The sequence below is a fragment of the Vipera berus genome, assembly GCF_964194415.1.
Source record: "Vipera berus genome assembly, chromosome: 4".
NCBI lineage: Eukaryota > Metazoa > Chordata > Lepidosauria > Squamata > Viperidae > Vipera > Vipera berus.
The window spans coordinates 19,626,616-19,651,034 of NC_138206.1; the positions used below are offsets into that span (position 1 = coordinate 19,626,616).

General features: G+C 39.8%; 2 protein-coding genes across 2 annotated transcripts in view; one reads left to right on the forward strand and one right to left on the reverse strand.

Annotated features, from left to right (window-relative positions):
- Positions 1 to 12,791, reverse strand: part of EXPH5 (exophilin 5) — a 54,941-nt gene extending 42,150 nt beyond the window's left edge. Inside the window, exon 1 of the mRNA XM_081326684.1 lies at positions 12,599 to 12,791. Within this exon, the coding sequence (XP_081182810.1) occupies positions 12,599 to 12,717 (119 nt within the window). The 5' untranslated portion in view covers positions 12,718 to 12,791. The remainder of the gene's footprint in view (positions 1 to 12,598) is intronic.
- Positions 12,792 to 24,035: 11,244 nt separating this feature from the next.
- DDX10 (DEAD-box helicase 10) overlaps positions 24,036 to 24,419 on the forward strand; it is a 151,200-nt gene continuing 150,816 nt past the window's right edge. The window contains exon 1 of the mRNA XM_081326918.1: positions 24,036 to 24,244. Within this exon, the coding sequence (XP_081183044.1) occupies positions 24,065 to 24,244 (180 nt within the window). The 5' untranslated portion in view covers positions 24,036 to 24,064. The remainder of the gene's footprint in view (positions 24,245 to 24,419) is intronic.

Sequence of the window (24,419 nt, forward strand, 5' to 3'; positions counted from 1 at the left end):
AGAGTACATATGGACAGGTACATCATGAGAATAATGAAGAGCTAAAGCACAAAGAGAAAGTGCTTAAGTTACTGTTAAAATGTCTTCTCTAACAATAAGACCCAGGAAGATAATCATCCAGTTGGGACTTATAATAAAATTCAGAGGGTGGAGAATTAATATGTATTATACAGCCATTGGTAAACAAGAAGCATCGATTGCATGATCTGAGGATTCAGATCAAATTGGACTAACAATACTTTGGAATCCGTAAATACAATTTGTTTTCTAATGCTTGTTTATTGAAATGGTGTAACTGAGAAAAAAAGAAAGTTATTGTTATAACAAGTTCTTTATTCTCTAATATTCAGCTTTCTAATGAAACAGAAATTTATTATAAGAGATTAAACATTCTCATAGATAAAATATCATAGTTGAACATTTATAGAATATTTCAGCTGTCTTTATGAAATCATTAAATAACGTTAACATAACAGATTTAAGAAAGATAATAATTGCATTCCATTAGTTTTATCCTCTTCTAGCAGTATTTTCTTTGCACTTCTTGATACATTTTAATTCTGATTATGTAAGAAAGCAATTATGTACAGCTCCATAATAATTTTAGTTCCTTCCTTGTCTAGTTATTTTTATGCACACACTTGTATAAGAATAACATTTCAAAGTAATTTTTAGATTCTGTCTACATCTTTCTTAGCTGTCCAGATCAATAAGAAACATTGTGCACTTTGTGTGAGAGAAATGATTTTCCAGTGTGTTCCTAATTACTGTAATTTTCATAAGCACTTACAAAATTAGTAACATCTGATACACCATTTTACAATTGAAAACTAATTAAAAGTCAGTTATCTTTTCACTAAATATCTGCTATTGCTTCCTCTTTTCTAACATCCATTCTTTTGGCCATCCAGTTCCTTTTTCAGTTTACTATTTCCCAAACTAGTTATCTGTGGTTATAAACCAGAATTCCAAACACATAGAGCAGGGGTGTCAAACTGCCGGCCTGCGGGCTGGTTGCATCATGCGGAGCCCGCACCCACCCCAGCTCCGGCAATGCAAAAAAAGTTGTGATATGTCGTGACACGTTATGTGATGTGACAAGTTTGACACCCGTGATATAGAGGTTAAGGCATTCAAAGACACTTGACTTTGAATTAACCTTAATCTTTTAGACAGGCTAAACTTGTGATTTCCTACTCTTTCCCACTTCTGCCTCCTCTTAACCTATATTAATGAAAAGAGAGCAAGTGGCTAAGTATCAGTCAGGTAAAACTAATTACTATTTGAATTGAGTGCAACTCCTATTGACCACATAGATCAGGGGTCTTCAAACTTGGCCCTTTTATGACTTGTGGACTTCAACTCCCAGAATTCCTCAGCCAATGTGCCTGGCTGAGGAATTCTGGGAGTTGAAGTCCACAAGTCATAAAAGGGCCAAGTTTGAAGACCCCTGACATAGATAAACCTTGACTGTTTTCTGGGTAGTTACTGTATATGGCACTGAGTGTGACACGATTCAGTAGCTAAAGGCTGCTCCTCTACCCATCATGTAAGCTTGTTATTTAGCTGTTAACACAAGCTGGGAGCTGAAGAGGCAATACACTTTCCTGTCAGACAGAAACTTTCTTCCAAGAAAGCAGAGTTATTGTTTTGGCAAGGAGAAGAATGGAGCCTGTGAACGTGAACAGAGATAAGAAAGAAAATGATGTTTGGCATCACAAAATGGATTCTAGGCAGCATTGATTAATTGAGACATTTTGATTCCAGAGCAGTTTGGGGGAAGGTTTCCTGACACTGATGGGGGCAGGGTTCAAAGACTACTAAAAAAAGAAGATGGGGGCCAAGGAACATTGTCTTTCTGCCCTAGATGGCTTCTGAGCCTACCAGCTCAAAAGACATTTTGCACTAATGTAATTAATGCCTTTACAAGTGGAAATTGAGGATTGCAGAAATAACTACATGCATAAAAAGCAAAGTTTACTAGAAGCACAAAGCTTTACTTTGCCAGAAATCAAACAGATAAACAAATTGTACTTGATCAGGCACATACAAATCAAGTCTCCACTTCTCTGCTTTACTGCCACATCACAAGGAAAAGAGGGTGGGTAGGAGAGTAGAAAAGAGTCGAGCAAAGACAAATATCTTAGGTAAGTGCCATTTGATTTTCAAATCTATTTTCTCAAAAGAAACTCATCTCATCTTATTCATGTTTAAATAAAAGGAAAAAATTGCAATGATTTCTGATGTGCACTGAATCAATAATATATTAATGACAAAATAATTTGCTGCTATTTCCAGAATATTTTTTTTATTTAATCTAAAGCCTTGTGATTTCTTATTGGTCTAAATACTAAACAGGCCCATCCTTGATTTTTTTTCAAAGTTAGCCAAGATCAGCTTCTAAGTATTGCCATCATGAGGGTAAGAAGCTACAATTACACAAATGTTGTTGGGCTCAGTGTAAGCCTTGCTTTCCTCCATCAATAATTCTTGTTTTACTCTTCTGTGCATCCCAGGAGCAGATGAAAAGAACAATGCAGAGATGGCCCAAATGGAGGGAGCCTCTGTGTTTGGAGGCCAGAAAGAAAGGTTATCCTGAACTTATATTTTGTTCCAATTCAGAAAGCACTTTAGGTTAGGTCAGGGGTAGGCAACCTTGGCTCTTTTATGACTCGTGGACTTCAACTCCCAGAATTCCTGATCCAGCATGGCTCAGCTTGGAAACCTCTCCCTTTTCCCATAATTGCATCTTGGGTGCTTGGCTACCAGCCTGCATTTATGGCCTACAGTTACATGACCACGATTTACTCCCCCCCCAGAAACTAGCATTTACTTCAGCTTTCCACCCAAAAACGTTTATTACAATGAGCTCACTTAATGACCATGGCATTTGCCTAATGACTGCAGGGTTAGCTTAACAACAGCTGATTTGCTTAATAACCATAGTGATTTGCTTAATGATCGCCACAACAAAAATTAATAAAAACAAATTGGTCACATGATGACCCGCTTAACAACCAACACAATTTGCAACCTTAATTCCTAATTTAATTAGGGTCAAAAATTAAAGACTCCCTGTAAAGTTTCATTTGGGCATGAACCTAATCCAGAAATTAGGTTACAATGGTCATAGCAAACACTCTTTTCCAACAACCCAAGAGACGGCTTTACACATGGACATCACCAGACGGTCAACACAGAAATCAGATTGACTATATGCTCTGCAGCCAAAGATGGAGAAGCTCTATACAGTCAGTAAAAACAAGACCAGGAGCTGACTGTGGCTCAGACCATGAGCTTCTTGTTGCAAAGTTTAGGCTTAAATTAAAGAAAGTAGGGAAAAGCTCTAGGCCAGTCAGGTATGAATTAAATCATATCCCTGTTGAATATACAGTAGAGGTGACAAATAGATTTAAGGAATTAGATCTGATAGACAGAGTGCCTGAAGAACTATGGACAGAGGTTCGCGACATTGTACAACAGGTAGCAACCAAAACCATCCCAAAGAAAAAGAAATGCAAGAAAGCAAAATGGCTGTCTGAGGAAGCTTTGCAAATAGCTGAGGAAAGGAGGGAAGCGAAAGGCAAGGGAGAAAAAGAAAGATATGCCCAATTAAATGCAGAATTCCAAAGAATAGCTAGAAGAGATAAGAATGCCTTCTTAAATGAACAATGCAAAGAAATAGAAGAAAACAATAGAATAGGGAGGACCAGAGATCTTTTCAAGAAAATCGGAGAGATGAAAGGAACGTTTCATGCAAAAATGGGCATGATAAAGGACCAAAATGGCAGGGACCTAACAGAGGCAGAAGAGATTAAGAAGAGGCAAAATTACACAGAAGAACTATACAAGAATGAGCTTAACGTCCCTGATAATCACAATGAGGTGGTCACTGACCTCGAGCCAGACATCCTAGAATGTGAAGTGAAGTGGGCCTTAGAAAAGCTGAGCAACAACAAAGCTAGTGGAGGTGACAGTATTCCAGCTGAGCTATTCAAAATCTTAAAAGACGATGCAGTAAAAGTGCTACACTCAATTTGCCAGCAAATTTGGAAAACTCAACAGTGGCCACAGGATTGGAAAAGATCAGTTTACATTCCAATTCCAAAGAAAGGCAGTGCCAAAGAATGTTCAAACTATCGCACCATTGCACTCATTCCTCATGCTAGTAAAGTTATGCTTAAAATTCTACAAGCTAGACTCCAGCAGTATGTGGATCGAGAACTACCAGACGTACAGGCAGGATTTCGAAGAGGCAGAGGAACTAGAGATCAAATTGCTAACATACGCTGGATCATGGAGAAAGCTAGAGAGTTCCAGAAAAACATCTACTTCTGCTTCATTGACTATGCTAAAGCCTTTGATTGTGTGGATCATAACAAACTCTGGCAAGACCTTAAAGAGATGGGCGTACCAGACCATCTTATTTGTCTCTTGAGAAATCTATATGCGGGCCAAGAAGCAACAGTGAGAACTGGACACGGAACCACTGATTGGTTCAAAATTGGGAAAGGAGTCCGGCAAGGCTGTATACTGTCGCCTTGCCTATTTAACTTATATGCAGAGCACATCATGAGAAAGGCAGGGCTAGATGAATCAAAAGTTGGAATTAAGATTGCCGGAAGAAACATCAACAACCTAAGATATGCAGATGATACCACTCTAATGGCAGAAAGTGAAGAAGAACTAAAGAGCCTCTTGTTGCGGGTGAAGAAGGAGAGTGCAAAACTTGGGTTGAAACTAAACATTAAGAAAACCAAGATCATGGCATCTGGCCCTCTCAATTCCTGGCAAATAGATGGGGAAGAAATGGAGGTAGTGACAGATTTTATTTTCCTGGGCTCCAAGATCACTGCAGATGGGGACTGTAGCCAAGAAATTAAAAGACGCTTGCTCCTGGGGAGGAAAGCCATGGCAAATCTAGACAGCACACTAAAAAGCAGAGACATCACCCTGTCAACAAAAGTGCGTATAGTCAAGGCTATGGTCTTCCCAGTTGCAATGTATGGCAGTGAAAGCTGGACCATAAGAAAGGCTGAGCGCCAAAGAATTGAAGCCTTTGAACTATGGTGCTGGAGAAGACTCCTGCGAGTTCCTTGGACTGCAAGGCGATCAAACCGGTCACTCCTAGAGGAGATCAACCCTGACTGCTCTTTAGAAGGCCAGATCCTGAAGCTAAAACTCAAATACTTTGGCCACCTAATGAGAAGGAAGGACTCAGTGGAGAAGAGCCTAATGCTGGGAAAGATTGAGGGCAATAGAAGAAGGGGACGACAGAGAATGAGGTGGCTGGATGGAGTCATTGAAGCAGTAGGAGTGAGCTCAGATGGACTCCAGAAGATGGTAGAGGACAGGAAGGCCTGGAGGAACATTGTCCATAGGGTCGCGATGGGTCGGACACGACTTCGCAACTAACAACAACAACACAGCTCTTTAACCTGGTTTAAATTGTAAGGTACACAAGAAATGTACATGTTATAATTTTTCATTTCTGTTATAGGAATAGGCATACAGAGGCACTTAGCTAAGGTATTTTTAGGAAAGGAGATGAAGTAAACTGGAGGAATAGAGAGAAACTATATACACTGACTTAAAACATACTTTTAGAATAGTGCACACTATTGTAGAATAGCATATAGCTTATGAATAACATATTATTCAATTTATATAAGGTTTATTCTTTATAAAAACTGTCTAGAGTTAGTATTTTAAAGTATAACTATGAACCAAAGTGCAGCCATGTTTAACCGAAGCATGAATTCTGTTACACACATAGCTTCTAGATCATGGGTGTCAAACTGCCGGCCTGCAGGCCGGACGTGTCATCCGGAAGCCACACCCACCCCATTGCTGGCAATGGCAAAACTGTCCCGATACGTTGTGCAATGTCACATGATGTCGTAAGTTTGACACGTCTGTTCTAGATGAAAAGCAGACACTCTTATAAACAGGGGAAGACATAAATCTTTTATAATTGCAATTATCCAGTTTGGGTAACAGTTCACCTTGTAGGTAAGGCTATAACCTTACTTAGCAGGATGTTACAAATCATGCCACAGAAAAGGCAGGGGAGATAAGACAGGAACAAAAGGGGCTTTTGAGCTAATAATTGGAGGGTTTGGTAATTGTAATGGTTGCTAGGTGGTCGGAAAGCATGTGACCAATTCAAACCTTTCAACTGGGTTTCAGTTGGATGTGGTATGATGCATGGGATAGGATATAAAAGTCAATGCTGAAATTCATTCAGTGTGGCCTTTTATTTGCATATAGAAGGGCACACCATCTTTTGCAAAACTTTTAATAAAACTTGTTTTGTTTTCCAACACCCTTCAAGTTGAATTTTTATTCCTCACAAAATGAATGTGGTCTAGGCACATGGCAAACTGATTCATCAGGGAGGGAAATTAATAGTACTTTAGAAATGTTCATTGCAAAATAAACTGCAATGTGAAACAATTGTCACTAATGTACATCATCTGTTTCTGCCATTGGCTCAGAGAAGTTATAATCAGCTTGAATATCAAGTAGAGGAACTCCACCTTTATACAAAACTTTAAATAAAAACAAATAGCCTGAAAACACCCTTCTAATACCATACTCCCATAGACTAGTTGGTACATAACAATATCTGCTCAACTGAAGACTGAATTAATTTCATTACTGCGGTTAACAACTAGTCTCATTAAGCCTAGAGCTTTTTGGAAAAGCTGGTATAATTTGAATATATACATGCTTGTGATTAGAGATAAAAGTCAATGTTCTTCATATCATTATCTGTACACACGACAACACTGCTATCGTACGTGTAGTCTAGTTAGGCAACTTATTGTCTCTATTGTAATCTTCTAATCTGGTATCTTCCAGATGAATTTGGCCTACAAACAACATTACGCAAGGCAGCCTGTAAGTTATAATTTTAATTGGGCTTTAGGATGTGTATCTTTGAGCGCCAAAGAATTGAGGCCTTTGAACTGTGGTGCTGGAGAAGACTCCTGCGAGTCCCTTGGACTGCAAGGCGATCAAACCGGTCAGTCCTAGAGATCAACCCTGACTGCTCTTTAGAAGGCCAGATCCTGAAGCTGAAACTCAAATACTTTGACCACCTAATGAGAAGGAAGGACTCACTGGAGAAGAGCCTAATGCTGGGAAAGATTGAGGGCAATAGAAGAAGGGGATGACAGAGAATGAGGTGGCTGGATGGAGTCACTGAAGCAGTAGGCGTGAGCTTAAATGGACTCCAGAAGACGGTAGAGGACAGGAAGGCCTGGAGGAACGTTGTCCATAGGGTCGCGATGGGTCGGACACAACTTCGCAGCTAACAACAACAACAATCTTTGTTATACTTGCTTACTATAGGGGATAAGTGCCATTAAAGTACTTTTGAGTAAACACATATCAGTGTTTTTCCTTGAAGAAGTTTTGCTTCTCATCCAAGAAGCTTCATTGATTCTGGTAGAATGGTGGGTTGGGAAGGGGAAAGGAAGGATCAGTTCTGACATGATGGGGGTGGTGGAAGGGTCATATTTCTTTGCAGTCATCTGGTCCTTAACATTTAGGATCCTTCCATTCCCTCCCCCTACCCTGCCAGAACTGATGAACCTTCCTGGATGAGAAGCGAAACTCTTCTTCAAGGAAAACCAAAGAAAGTCCAGTGGCCTTTTGAAAAAGTACCTCTGAGACAACCATAACCTAGATGACTAAGAATCTCCATAGACCCATATCAGTTATTATACAAATGAGCCTTTTCACTCGAATTGGAAGAGGAGTGGCATAGCAGCATTTTTGTTTGTGCAACTTGTTTTTTTATGCTAATGGGGAGAAATCCAGGTACAGTGGTACACAAAAAGGGCCAATTTCCATTTGCCTTGGGATATTGCTGGTAATTAAATTCCAGGCTAAGCCATAAGCCTTAAGGATAAGGAGAAATGTTGAGGTTTGTGAATTAAATGCTTTCGAACACTCCCTTTGTTTCAATGATAGATATTACCAAGTTAAATAAGGGCATATTCAAATCATGTGTATTCAAACATGTGAACTCAATCAGCACTAGTAAATACTTGCCTAATCAAAGCTAGTTTTAATCTGTTATTTTCGTGCCGTGTTGATCATTCAAAGTTTTTCGCTGCCATGCTACCTAAGAATTGTGGGGCTTAAAATCCAGCAAATCTGGAGGCAACAGATTTGAGAATCTATTCCAGACATGTCAAACACAAGGCCCAGGGGCCAGATCCGGCCCGCGAAGTGGTTTCATGCGGCCCGCAAAGCCATCCTGGAAACAGTGAGGGAACGGCCCCCACTGCCTTGGCCCTGGCCCAGAGACCCTCCTCCTGCCAGAGACCCTCAGATCTGTCCCATTCCTGCCCAGGCCCCCATAGGCACCCTTGATGCGAACGATGTAGAGCTGGCCATGCCCACCCAGTAGGCCATACACACTTTAGCCACGCCCACCCAGTAGGCCACACCCACCCAGCCCCCGGAGGGCAACCGCAATGCTGATGCGGCCCTCAATGAAATTGAGTTTGACACCCCTGATCTATTCTATGGACCAAGCTCATTATAACATACAAGGTGGACAGATCAATGGTTTTGCAACGTCTTTAGACTGTTGAACAGAGATAGAAGTTAATAGAAGATGTACATGTTGATATTTTCCAGTAAACTGCAGTTACACAACTGTTAAAAACAAATCAATATTTTACCGTCACCTTAATTAGTCTGTGGAAATGAATTTTTTTAGAAAAACAGTGAATTTTTATGGGTTAAGAATTTTGAAGTAGCACCCGGATTTTATTTTAAATTCTACAATCCATAAGCAGAAGGGCTTTTTCATAAATAACACCACTTCCTAATGAAGAAACGTAAAAGTTGTCAATATTTGTTGATCTGTCTTAATCCCATTTGTCTAAATTTCCATGTACATAACTTGGAATGCTGAAAAAGGAAGAGGTAATAGCAATATTAATACCTGCAAAATTAATTTATAAAATCATCCTTGCCCCTCCTCCACAAAACATGTGGCACACTTTTATCCTCCTAAGAAAATCTCAGTGGGTCAATGCCATCAGGAAGACTCCTCAACAAGTACTTTGCAACCTGTTAGATACCCTATGATAGATATTTAAAAGGAGTATTATTAAAAATGAGAATGCAAAATCAATAAGATCCATGATGAATTCCCATAGTATTTATGTTCTTTAGCTGGGTAAGTCCAACACAGGCTCCAACAACTGTCTATGCCAGGGGTGTCCAAACTTGGTAATTTTAAGACCTGTGGACTTCAACTCCCAGAATTCCCTAGCCAGCCAAATATATTGGGATGACAATTTCCTAAATTCCAAACAACATACCTGAATTCTCAGAGATGCAGCTTTAACATGTTTGGAAGATGCTACACTGGAAAAGGGAGAACAATACTTCCACAGCACTCAGAAAAACTATCTGGACATAACACATAGTTATGTCTATGACTAAGAAAGACTATGAGGAGCTGACATATGTATAAAAACAAATGAAAATATCTAATGTTTAAGTTGGGATAGCTCATGTAGTACACGAGATTTAGGACAAGATGGCATTTAGCTAAATAAGAATCACTGACCTAAGACAAAGCAATCCCATTCTGGCTGCTAATAACCTTACTGAACTCACTTTTTGTTATCCAAGCAAGCTACAGAAAGATTTCGGAGTTTGGGAGGAACTGACGATGGGTTTTAAAATTGTTTTAATTTTTAATTGTTGAGCTAATTTATTTTGGGGCTGTTTGTTTAATTCTTTTTTAACTTTTGTATTTATTTATTTATTTATTTATTTTTGGGACTTACGGTATATGGGGACTTGTATTGTTGTTTTTATTGTTGTTAGCCGCCCTGAGTCCTTCGGGAGATAGGGCGGCATATAAGTCCCAAAAATAAATTAAAAAATAAATAAATTTAAAAAATGAAATGAAGTCCAGAAACAAAGCAGTGTATATTCAGAGAAAAGCTTCATTTTATCTTGTTAGGAGCCAATACTAAGTTTATTTATATATTTATTTATAAGCAGGGATTTTTTTTGTCATAGAATGCACCAGAACAGAGTTCTGGTACCTTTTTTGATGGATTTTCCAGAATTGCATTCTTTTCCTATTGTTTCCCTTCCTATCCTCGTTTGTTTTTGAAAATGCCCTAGGAGGAGCCATGAGGCACTGGAGCACCACAGCCAGAGCGTGGCTTGATTGGCTGGTTCAGACCATGTAGTGTGGAAGCCGATGGTGGCGGTGGGAGACACATAAACATGGAGGCCCTCTCTCACGAGAGGGTGAGCGAGCCTTTTGCCTTCCCTTACAGAAGGTGGGGTGTGAGGTTGAAAAGAGGCAAAGTGAGAGGAAAGAAAGACGGCTGGCGAGGAAGCTTGCCCGACAGCGAAACTTTGCTGTTTCAGTTCCTTGGGTAGTTCAAAGGCTGGGATGTCTACAAAAATCTCTTTTTAGTCTTTTATACTTTATATTCAAACTGCAGAGGGGAAGAATAAGAATAAAGCCAATGTCTTGTGATTTGGAGGTATTATTATTAATAATAATATATATTAATTCTGTATTGGTCATATGTAAAGCACTGTTTATACGATTTATAATTTGTTTCATTCAGGCTCTCTACATCAGGGGTGTTAAACTCGCGAAGTCACATGACATCGCGCGACGTATCGGGAGCTTTTTCCCATTGCCGGCAATGGGGTGGGCGCGGTTTTGTTGTGACGCGTCCGGCTCGCGGGCCGGCAGTTTGACACCCCTGCTCTACATGGTATTGAAAAGTAATGTTATGCACCCTTTAAATGAAGATGACACTTTTAACATGCAAATGAACAGATAATAGAGACAAAGAAAAGATTCTGAAAATTAATGTCGCAAAACTCAGGCTCAAATCTTTGAACTTCCAAGTATATATAGGTAGTCTTCAACGTATGACCTATCACAGCCGAGAATCCTGATAAAAATAATTACATGAAAAGCCTCACCTATGATGATTTCTATGACACAATTTCAGTAAAACAGTTTTATGATTCCATTCAGCTGACCCAAATTTGACTTTTGATGCTGATGCTTAGGATGGTTCATAATGCTTATATATGCATACAGCTGGCTCATAATGAAATGAGGCGGTGATGCTTACAATTTCTCCAGCAATGGGAACATCAGAACAGACCTTTCCTTGGGAACAAAGCTTAAGGCTCTGTCACAAAGGAAATTACTTCCTTTCAATGTCTGAAGGCTAGTCATAAGAGTATAAATAAGTAGTAAAAGGTAATTTAAAACAAAATCCTATTTTTTTAAAATCCAGCACAAAACCCAGCTGAGTTTATTTCAAATAAATTTATTTAAGCACTCTGTTGAAATTTTCAAGATGTATAAAAAAAACACGGGAGATGAACCAGGGTGTAGTCAATGCCTTCCCTTTATCCCAGGGATCTTCAAACTTGGCCCTTTTATGACTTGTGGACTTCAACTCCCAGAATTCCTCAGCCAGGCACACTGGCACACTGGCTGAGGAATTCTGGGAGTTGAAGTCCACAAGTCATAAAAGGGCCAAATTTGAAGACCCCTGCTTTATCCCGTGTGCTGAAGAGAAAAAAAGCAGCCCAATCAAAAAATTTTTTTTTCTTTTAAAAAATCTAAGAAAAACAGATATAACTTCATATGAATCAACCAGGAATCTACAAGAGTTGTGGACTGGAAATAGTTTGAATTCAAGTTTTGGAACTATTGTAGAAAGTGAGCACCTCAGAATATGTCAGAGTACCTGCTCCTGTCCTCACTTCTCTGCTGCTCTACTTTTCCTTCTCACCTCTACTGTCAGTTTACCAAAGCAGTTGAAATCTGCCTGTATTGCCTCAAGACCAACAGATTTCTTTTTTTAACTCAACAATTTTGCCTTTCTTGTAAAGGAAATGTATGCCGGCGAAGAGATCCGGGAACTAAATGTACGCCCAGTCAGACTGGAGTGAAGCAACCTGCAGATGTGAAAAAGCACTCCGGGCTCAGGAATAAAAACCAGATGAACTAATGTTCCAAAGCTCAGGGACCAAGGCGAGATCCAAAGCGCCGTTACCCACATCATAAAAGGACCGTAAAGATTTAGATAGCATCTCTTTTTTGCCCGTGCCTCCAGATGGGTAGGATTTAAGCTTTCTACATTGGGGGAAAGCAACAGGTTGCAAAGAGGTTCTCAAAGCGCCTCCACTTACACGCATAGCAAGCCTTGGTGGAGCAGTGGGCTAATGCCTCCCTAAGTAACACCAGCTGCCTGCAATTAGTGCAGGTTCGCATCCCACCAGGCTCAAGGTTGACTCAGCCTTCCATCCTTCCGAGGTAGGTAAAATGAGGACCCAGATTGTTGGGGGCAATAAGCTGACTTTGTAAAAATGCCGCTGGTGTGTGTGTGTGAAAGCCCTAATAAGCAGGCATATACATAGAATGAAGGCTATTGCTAAGCACACTGGTTTGTGCTTCTTAGATTGTAAGCCGCCCTGAGTCTTCGGAGAAGGGCGGGATATAAATGGGATTAAAAAAAAAATCAGTCGGTGCAGAACTGCAAAAAAGACCCGCCAAGAGAGGATCTCCTACCTCAGCCTTTCTTTTTCGGCTTTTTTGAGTTGCGAGTCCCGCTCCAACACCTTGAGGATCTGCCGGGCTTCCTCGCCATTTAAGAAACTCAGATCTATGCCGCGGGACGACCGACTCATTCTGGCTTTGGCGCTCTGGAGGTCAGCCCGGCTGTTCACCTTTGACTCTCGCGCAACGTCACCGGGATCACCCGGCGCGCCCTGCCTGGAAAGCGCAGCTTCGGATCCAACAAGCGACTAAGGAGGCGACGGGGCGGCAATAGTTCGCTCGCTCTTTCTCGTGAGCCGGGACAGGGCGAACTAAAACCGGTAGTCAAAGCGCCTACCCCCTACCTGCCCAAGAGACACCTGAGTGATTGACACTTCGTTTGACTAATCCCAGCAAGAGCGCTTGAGTCCGAAAGTCGGAACGCGCCAATCGCTAACTCGGAGAGGGGCGGGATCTCCCTTTCTCAAGGTGGCTCGGAGTTAGTCCTTCTCAAATATTTGCTTTTTAAAGGCTCCGGGACAGAAATGTTTGCTTTTGCTCCGGCCGACGCATTTGTAAAGCTGTGAGAGATAACGCAGTGTAAAGATACGCGAAAGGAGTGAATGCAACTTCAGATAGTGGCACAAGTTTGAGAGGCGCTGTTATTTTTAACATTCAAAGAGACTTTGGCAAAAGTCAAATAGCTATGGTAGAAATTAAGTCAGAATACCCTGAATTTGTATTTGGCATATTTGTATCTGACTTGTAAAAGTTTGTGTCATGGGCTTAGCATAGCCATCCCAACAAGGATGCATCAACTCTCAGAACTCTCAGTAATAACCATGAAGTTGGGGAGGGTGGATTTCTGGGAGTTAAGAACTACACATACAACACACAGATTAAGGAGAGCTAGCTTAACCTGGAGGAATGTTGTCCATAGGGTCGCGATGGGTCGGACACGACTTCGCAGCTAACAACAACAACAAAGCTTAACCTGTGTGAATCCAGCCACTCCTGTTTTATTAAAAAAAAATAAGCAAATTATCATATGGGTTTAGTCCACCACTAAAGAAGATGGACAAGGAGAAGTGCGGGCACCTGTTCAAATAATGGTTGATGAGGCAGAGGATATTTGAGTAGGTTCACATGCAATGATGCATCTAGAGCTGAATCTGGGAAGCAAAGTCTAGGCAAAAATGCAGCTAAAGATTAGCTAGTAATGAAGGCAAAGGTCAAAAGCTTTGGTAGCAATAGTCAGAGGGTGAGGGCTAGAAAGTTACAGGTTTTCATTTTGATATTGGCACTTTAAAAGTACCCTAATCTTGCCTGCAAAATGAGTCTAAAACAGTATTTTTCAAACTTGGCTACTTTCAAATACGTGGACTTCAATTTTCACAATTCCTCAGCTAGTATGCAGTTAATGTTTATTTTGTCCCAGAAAAAGATGCAGATTTTTTTGCCTGTTTCTTCCAAGCAGTGGCTGATTAAGAAAAAAAATTTCCTATTCATGTTCTAAACAATTATTTTACACTGGAATCTTTTTTTAAAAGTATTTTTCCAATACATTTTTCCAGACATAAAGTACTGCAGACTTTTACAGAACACAACCTACAACATATACTCTTCACATTTGTATGTCTAAATTTGAAGATTGTATGGATTAGTTTTTGCCTGTAATATTTTTTTAAATGACATCAACATCTGAATGAAAAATCTGATGGGATAATTAGCACCACACATAGTTTAATGTTATTAAAGCAGGTGCAGAAATATGTCAATGAATGAGCCATCTACTTTTATTCTTAGGCTTTCATATTTGATATAGTGCTGTAAATGGAGGGATTTAAACTATAGTGAAAGTTACAAAAATGGTAATGATGGAAAAAACTAGTTTAAAATACTAAACAAAAAAAGCACAGTACAGAAAAATTATTCGTAAGAAAAGCAAAAAATTGTGATAACCTCATAGCAATTAGCTCAGAGTTGTTGAAGAACTGTAGAATCCAGTCTGTTCCTATTTAAATTAATTGCTCTGGGAGATAACTGTGATAATTACAAGATAACATGCAAGACAAGTTTAATTAAATCAATTAATTAAATTACAGGAAAAGTTACACTATAGAACAAATGCAAATATGCAGTATTCCTTGGTTGTATACTAAAAATAGAAAAGATAAGAAAGCTCTTGATGGAATGCCCAAATCTTTCCCAAACAACTGCTGCCCTGTTATAGCTGTATAAAGTTTTTTTTAAGTGTCAATAAATTGAAAGTTGTAAATATAGTTTGACAACAAATTTTATATGCCCCCTAACTCCCAGAGACTTTGGGCAGTTTCAATGCTTTGTTTTAATATTTATATTATTTAACCACAATAACATGTTATTTATTCACAGATACCTCTATAGACATAAATGTAGAAATATATTTTTATATGTCATTCAGTGTGCTTTTCTTGTTTGCAGTGTTAGAGAAAATTGTACATATGCATAAGGATATTTGCTGCCATTCATGAGAATAAGCCTCTAAGGTCTCAAGTAAAATTGTGGTGAATTTTAATAGTAAGAGTATTGACTTCTTTCATCCATGTGATCCTTGCTTTTGTGTGAGAGCTCCTGTGATAAAATTAATATGAAGAATGCTTTAAGAAAATAGAAGTCACATCAAAAAGCTAGAATGACAACATGGAAAAAAAGAGGACAGTTGTGAAAGTTGTTGATCACAACCTACAGCAAGGGTAGGCAACCTTGGCTCTTTTATGACTCGTGGACTTCAACTCCCAGAATTCCTGAGCCGTCTGGCTCAGGAATTCTGGGAGTTGAAGTCCATGAGTCATAAAAGAGCCAAGGTTGCCTATCCCTGACCTACAGCAATCAAGAGTCCTGAACTACTTTTGATCTTAATGGGCTGGATTTCATCTCACTGTTGTGCACACAGCACTATTCTTAAATGTCATATGGGTATATTTTGATACATTTCTGAGGTGAGCAGTTGTTGATGGCCCAATGTTATAATTTACACACGCCTTTGAGGTGTTGTAGTACTTAGCAGATGGAATCAGGACTGCAGTTGGGCAGATTAATTATGCTTTTCATCAACACTCTGGCTTTCTCACCATAATCCAACTTGTTTTCAATCTTCTAAACTAGCCTGTTGACTGGGAAGTTGTTTTTCCATCCCCTGTTTTAAAGTAAGCTTCAACATGTAAATAAAATAAACTGCCAGCCTGTCAAGCTGCTTTATATGGACTGAGGAGAAGCACTACAGTACTTTGGTCTTTGCCTCAGGCCAATCTTCTGTTTCATCAGCACCATAACATATACTATTGCAAGACACTCCAGTGATGAATATACTAAGAAATTGCTGAGTTGAAAGCATCATCTTTCTTGTTATTCAAGACTAAATGCTTTTTCCTCAAAGATCCATTTCTTTAAAGTTCTACAACCTCAGAATGACATTGGCAATTTTCAAACTAAGCAAACTAGAAGCAGTTCCATATATTTCAATATAAAATTGCATTGACTAGACAGAGCAAGAAGGAAGCATTTTGAAAAGAAAACAATGTATTTATTGGAGGGAGGGTTAGAGCAATTTTCTTCTTCATTTCTGGTCTAAAAATGGAAGTTAACTGGGCAGTTAGAGCAGGGTTGTTATGGGAACAAAACCAGGGCAGGTCTCAGAAGGGTGAAGAACCGTGCATATTATTTTGTGTTCTGTCAGAGGAAAATAAGATGTAATAAATGAATAGATAAAGTATAATATTCTCTGAATGTTTGGCTTGTTGAGTAGATCAAGAGTGCTTAATCTTTGCTTGATCTTTGCAATGCCACGATCATCTAATACTATATGTATAGGTATATAGCTGGATTACCGTTCCCCCACCTCAGTTTTATTTAAATCACTGAACATAAAAATACATACAAAATTGATTCATACAATACTGTAGAATTAAATTAGAATAAATTGTCAATTGAATCTGGCAGGCAATGTTCCATTTAAACAAAATAATCTTCACCTTACAGAAAGTCAGTGATAGGGGTTCAGCTGCAACTTTGGGACCAAACCTAGGGCCGCAGTGGAGAAGGTCCCCATTTGAGTCCATGTTTTTCTTATCTCTCAAGTCTGGCCTCTAAACGTTTCTTTCAGAGGTGATGACACAGAATGGTCAGAATTCATTTGGAGGAGATGTTTCTTAAAGTCATCCAAAGCTGTGTCATTTAAATGCACACTTTGAATTTGTCTCAGGGCAATAATGGCAGTAACAGTATTATGCTGCAAAAGTGGACTTCTCTTATTAGCAATCTAGCCATTGCATTTTGGATCAACTGTAGTTTCTGAATGGTTTCCAAAGTATCCTTATATAAAATGTGTTGGAATAGTTTAAATCCACATACTATTGTATGGATTACCATCATCAAGACCTCCTGGTTCAAGAAAGGTTACAGTTTGTATTTAGCTGGGCAAAATCTCCCGGGCCATGACCACTGTTACTCTGCAAGCCATAAATTTAAAAGGGAATCCTAAATCATGAACTGTTCCTTAGGAAGAATGTGACCAATCAAGAGATATTACAAGAACTGAAATGAAGCACAATGCATCTGGATGAACAGTAACTCCATCCTGATAAGATTTAATTTGAGCTTTTTTAGCCCATCTAATCCCTCACAGCATCCAAACACCAGTGAATAAGCTCCATGTTATCTCTGGTCTGTCCTGGGGTAATGACACCTGGCACCTCATCCGAAATTCACAGATAACTTCTCAAAGTAGTTACATATAGATGTAAAATAACATAAGGGCAAGGCCAATGTTATGACACCCAACCCTAACCATATGCTCAACTTCTCTTCCCCTTTGATTATCAACTTGGATTTTTTTCACTTTGATCACCGAGGAATGATTATGAAAGAACGCCCCATACATTCAATGCTTGCAAGCAATTCAGCAGTTGCCTGTTGATGGTAGTACATGATATTAAGAGCTCTAAAAGAGCCAATGCTTTTACTGTCCCATGTTGATGTCTGAATTCTGAATGGAAGGGATGTAGATCAGTGATTTCTGTAGCTGACAGTCCTTCCTTTCAAAACTCAAGGAAACAAGATCCATACAGATTTTTCTTTAAAGGGTTTTTAATGGCAAGAATGTGTTGCTTACAGAATGTTGAGAACATTCCAAGGTCTTTTTTTATTAGTGATTAGTTTGCATAATGGACTAAGTCTATTCATTAGATTAGCCTTTACAGCATCCTCTGTCTTCTGATACTTTCTTTCTAAAGATGCATCTCTTTTTTCCCTTAGCTTCAGCACCATCTCCTACATCTGAAGACAGGGCACAAGTTGTCAAACACAGTTGGATTAAGAAATGGCCTCTTCAAGAGAGATTATACCACTGCTTCCTTCAGGGTTGGTGGCACCTCACCCTGTCTCAAACAGGCATTAATTTCTACCCAGATCCAGTCCAACATGTCCTTCCCTTTGCCTGAAGGAATCAGATTGGGCAAGGGTCCGGCCCATATGTGGCAGTGCTCTTGCTACATAGTTCCCATCCATTTCTTCAAATTCCACACAAAAACCCCCAAATAATACTGCCAGACACCCCCTTGTTAAACTCTGCCCAACGCATTCAACACTAAATAAAGTATCAGCGACTTCATCCGTAAACAGTCTCACAACCCTGTCCCAGCAGTCTACCTATCCTTCAGTCAGTGCAACTGAATGAGATTCCACCAATTAATAGATACACTTACACATTCACTGCTGCCACCACTAGAGGATAGGTCCGAATATGAGCATGTACGTTTGTTTGGTCATATTCATTTGTGGTCTTATTCATAACATTAAAAGGATTCAAGATAAAGGATAATGCTCAAATTGGAATCACGATCCCTAAAAGGATACAGGTAAAATGTTAAGCAGGTTAGCTCAGGTTTCCCTTGGAATTTTATTTTTAGATTAAATTGTCTATTTATTTTAAATGTAAAAGGGCTACTGTGGGCCTTATTTAAATTCGGCTGTGATTTGTAGTGCCTGATAAATGTTGGCAGTGCATCCTACACTACACAGAAAAAGGCCTAATAAATAGGTTACCACACATTAGCTGGGACCACATTCCTTTCTTTACACTCATTAAGGATGAGTCAGGGAGAAAAGGTGCCAACAAAGCTGCTTTTTTTGTTGTTATTTAAGTGAAGACCAATCTTACTCCAGGGAAAGAGGGTGATCTCTCTGCTTATTCAAGGCAGGCAATGTCATAGAAAAAATAAGTCAAAAGCACATATACCATCATTTGACAATATTTTATGTCAGAAAATTAGCATGTACAAATTATGGAACACCTTAAGCTACTGTGATAAAGCCTTGCATTATTATATAATTCATAAGCTGCCAAATCCCAAATAACTGCAGGTAGTCCACGACTCACAACTACAATTGAACCCCACATTTTTTATGCTAGGCAAGACATTTGTTAAGTGAATTTAGCCTGTTTTACAATCTTTCTTGTCACAGTTGTTAAGTGAATCATTGCAGTTGTTAATAACACAGTTGTTAAGTGAATCTGACTTTCTCATTGACTTTCCTCATCAGGAGATGATCACCATGGCCCTGCAACACAACAACCATGATAAGTATGAGTCAGTTGCCAAGAGTCTGAAATCTGAACACGTGACCATGAGGATGCTGCAACGGTCAGTGGTGGGATTCAAATACCTGAACAAGCGGTTCTCTGTGTGGATGCAGGCCTGGGCTTCCAAGGCCTAGAACAGACTTCTGGAAGTGGCATCCACACACTTCCAGCAGGCCGTTCTAGACCTGGAAGGCCTCCTCCAGGCCTCCGAGGCCTAGAACGGACTTCCAGAAGCATTGTGTATTCAGCCGGTTCTCCAAACTCAACAAAATTTAACTACTGGTTCTGCTGAACTGGGGCGAAATGGCTGAATCCCACCACTTGTCTAAGGGCTATTGTTATCAAAATTATCCCTTTGGGTAAAGGGCAGTGGAGTAGAACATTGGAGCATATTCATTGATGGGGGAGAGGTGTTGAGATGGTTGATGTACATAAAAAGAAAGAGCTTTGATTGTGTGGTTGCAGGAGCTATCCTGACTTTTGATCACAAACACACAGACACCCCACCACCCCAAATATCTCATGTCTGAAATTTGGCAGCATGTTTTTCTGATTTTTTTTTAATAACGAATTTTGGCTTATGCACTCACCAGACAAAGATACTTTCATGCTGCTGCCATATTCCCTGCAGCCACTGAAGAGAGAAAATTAATTTTTAAAAAATGTGGCCAGAAACAATCGCCAATTCATTTTTTAAGAGTTGCAGTTAAACAGGCCAGGATAAAACACCAACCTTGCCCAGTCTCATTATATGTCCATTTCTCTATTTTTTCACTCAGTCTTGTGTTGGGAAGTATTCCATTACTTGTTGCATGCCTAACTCTGCCCTGGGTGTAGCATAACCGCACCCATCACTGCATACCCGTGCTTCCAGGGACTCAGGATTAGCAGCTCTTTCTCTTTATTCATCATTCCCTAATTTGAGATAGACACAAATGTTTCCTTGGAATAACATTCACTGTTTTGTTGCCTTTAGCTTGGGAATTAAATATTCTCTAATTTGCAATGTTTTTAGTCACAGCTGAACCATATGCCTGATGGACTATTGCTAAATGTAAATTATCCTGTTACATATGTAAAAACAAATGCTTCCCTGTTTACCTAAAACTTACATTCTTTTCACTACTAACTTTAGAAAAGCCTCCCTCAAATTCAGCTTGACTCATGATGACTCTGGTACATTGACATGTCCAAATTATTATCCTGGCAAGATCACCATCTCCACATTTACCATCATATCACGTAATATTTTTATATTGTTTTATTATGTTGTTGTAAACCACTCAGAGTCAGGTGAGATAAGTGGTGTAAAAAATTAATAAATAAAATAAACTTTTGGGGAGATTTATTTTTTACTTTACAGTCTCTGAGCTATACGTCTAGGATCTCTCGTGTTTTCCTTAGGAATGAAAGCAAATATACGTCTCCTATGTTGCACGAAAACCGAGACCAGTTGTTTAGTTTTCCAAGCTTTTGGATTCATGCTGGAGCCCATCCTGAGGGAACTTCTCTCTAGAGGAATGCACATTCCGCTCCAGCATGACTCCAAAAGCTCGGAAGACTAGACCTCTGGCCCTGGTGACTGACCCAGATTGGATCCTGTTCTCATTAGCTTTTTCAGGATCAGCCAAAATTGACTAGTTTGGGAATTATTACCACTTCTGAATATAGACGGAGGGCCCCTTATATTATCTCCCTTGTAAAAAACAGTGCTATTTTTCTCATTCTGGCTTTATTAATGATACTGAAACAATCCTTTCATGTATGAAACCTCAACATGTCACAACTTCCTCCTCAAAACAAGTTCCTTTCCCAAAATTACCACCAACCTTATGTTACCTAGTCTTTATATGTTTTCATCCTACTTTAATGGCCAGGATTTTTTCCAAAACATCCCAAAATTAAAGTTAGGATAGAAGCTCTGAAATCTCCAGTTGAGATCTCTAGCTCTGCTATCAGAGAATTGTAATTCCTGTGGGAATTAACAGTTAAGTCTCTAATCCAGTTTATGACCATAGAAATTAGCATGACCACTCTAAAAATAATCATGGCATGGATTTCAAAAGATCATGAGAATTTTTTTCTGAGTATGCCATATTTTTGTTTTTACATGATGAAATACATGATCTCAAAAAATATTCACCTAGTAATCTAATGGCTACATTAATCTCATTGATCCTCATTGTAGATTGACCAGAACTGAAGTTAAAAAGTGAAGGTTAACAGCTGAGTACTGATATATGTAAATTGCTATTACAACCAGGGTTGCCATTTCTAGAGATGGGCCACAGTTCAGCAGGACAAAATATATTTTGTTTCTAGACTAGATCTTAGCAACTTGGGGCTCTCAAACTCTTTTGCAACTTGAAGCCCTTTTCAATTACATTTTTAATGGTTCAGCAACACAACTGCCATATTAATACTGATGTTTACAACTACTTTGAAAGAGAAAATCCATTGAAAAATTAAAAAGAAGTACCCAACCTTTGCCCCCCAAAAGTCCTAGCCCTGGTGATATGCAACCCCAAACAGCTGACATCATTGCCCATTCACTGTACCTTGGCTAGAGAATTCTAGGAGTTGACGTGCACAAATCTTAAAGTTGCTAAATTTAAAAAAAACACTGATGTCATGAGTAAGGAGGAAGGCCTTGATGGAGATATGTATGTTCCATTGCCTAGACCAGAGGTCCTCAACCTTTCGGGCACCAGGGACTGGTTCCATGGAGAGAAGTCTTTCCACAGACTGGAGAGTGCATGGTTTTGTGTGCTACCCGTATCTCACGGATGGGGCTTTGCTTGTTTGTGTGGACTGGTTGCTGGCATGCCACATCCCGGTAGTGGGCCATTGACCAGGGGTTGAGGACCCCTGGCCTAGATCAATGTTGCTCAACTTCAGCAAACTTACCGGTATGTGGATTTCAACTCCCAGAATCAGCTAGCAAAAGGGATTAAAGCATTTGCTAAGTACTGCACAGAAAAGAAAGGTAACATGTGGCAGCGGCTCAGATATCTCCCTAATTCATCGAACTGGTACAGCACAATTAGATTTGCAAGATTCTGATATTATAGCCTATTGAAATATAGATACCCTATGGAGTTGATTTCATGTAGTGGTCTACCTATTGGGGCTGACGCCCACTGGGAATTCAGCTGAAACCGATTCCAAACAGGTTATGACATAATAGTTGCATAAATCCTCTTGTTACTGATATCAATTACTGTTTCATTCCAGGTTTATACGAGCTTTGTTATGAGCATGTAAGAAATGAAGTTAGAATGCCTGTAGCCACTTGTATATTTTTTCTTTCCATATTTCATTTTGGTTGTGAACAATAAAAAGCTAAAGGTTACCTAGAGCTGATAACTCAGCTGATAACATGGGCGCATCCATTAACTTTTCTTGGTGATAATATGGAAGTGGTTTGACATCAATGTGATGATTTTTTGATTTCTCAGTTCTATTTCTGGTGGCCTCCCATTCAAATGTTATCCAGGTCCAGCCCTTAACTTTTCTGCCCCCGGAACCTGTAGGAGGTAGCCCTGCTTCAAATTATATACAGGTAGTCTTCAATTTACAACCACAATTGGGACCAGAATATCTGTTGCTAAACAAGGCAGTTGTTAAATGAGCCATGCCTGACTTTACAATCTTTTTTGCATTGTTAAGCAAATCAGTCCAGTTCAGTAAATCACAATTGTTAAGTGAATTTGGCTTCCTGCATTGACTTTGCTTGTTGGAAGTTGCCTGGGAAGGTCATGTGACCCTGGGACACAGCAACCATCATAAATACATGCCAATTACCAAGCCATGGGGATGGTACAATGGTCGTAAGCGCGAGGTTCAGTGCTGTTATAACTTCGAATGGTTGTTAAATGAATAGTTGTAAGTCAAGGACTATCTGTATTTTATATTTACTCTACAATGAAGCATAGCTTCAGACTACTCATTACTTCAGACAGGAAGGCAGTGCAGAGAGTGGTGAGGATGGCCCAAACAATCATTGGCAGTTCCCTCCCTCCCATCAGGACATAGCACAGAAGCGTTGCTTGAGCAGGGTCCGTAAGATTATCTGGGACACTACACATCCTCTTCACAACCTGTTTTCCATGATACCTTCTGGCAGGAGGCTTCGTGGTATCCGAAGCAGAACATCCAGATTTCGCCATAGTTTCATTCCATACAGCATTAACCTTGTGAACTCTCAACTTCCTCCTTCTGTTATATATTCAAGATGGACAGTGTTCAATATTTATTTGTTATGTATATGTAGGAGTGTGGGTCTATACATATGTTGTATATAGTATGTTTAGGTGTGAGTCATCTATAATGCACAATCATCAAATGCAGTGCTTCCCAAACCTGGGTAAATTATCCAAATAAATTATCCAAATTTGGGTAAAAAAAATTTAATTCTTTGGATAATCACACATACACCATTTCCCAGTCACAACAGAGACTTTTAAATTACTTAGTGTTTTATCTACATGGATAAAAAGGACTTTCTGATAAAAGTTTACAGATGGGCAATGAAGCAAAAAGTCCGACAAACACCGATTAAATGCAATGCGTACAATATGTCAGATCCAACACAATAACAAGCACAACAATCAGATCTTACATGGCTGTGGTGCACAATATTGGATGCAACACAATCCAATAGGAAGAACCTTAAACAAACATTGTTCCTGCTAATATAAAACGGCAAGGCGCGCAGCCAATCGTTGCGTGGTGCGCGATCCAGCTGGAAGTTCGGACTCCCCCTCCTCCAGGAAGGAGGAGCCTGCCTGTGATGTCATCTCTATGCGCCCGGTTCCTTTTGCGTCGCGTTTTTTCCTTTGGCAGCGTGTTCTGGTCCTCAATTCCACCGAGAAGGGATGGAGGAGAGTCGGAGAGTCGTGTCGGGTTCGGGCGCCGACCCGGTGCGCAACTTCGAGCGTTGGAAGAAGAGGTACGCCAAACGCAAAGACAAGCAGCGGCAACAGCGCAAACAAAAGAAACCGGAGTGGGAAGTGGAGAGGGACTCAATCGCCGCCTTGGAAAGGCGCTACACAGAGGTGAGAAGAGATGCGGGGCATTAGAACTCTCGGGGACCGCTTGTCCCAACCGAAGATCAATATCTGCTTTGTACCATTGCCTGTGCCTGCTTGGCAGAGATTGCCTCGTCCTTGGATTGCTTTTGTGTCCCAGATCCAATTTAGAACTATTTAAAAAAAGGGTGTCCTAGAAGAG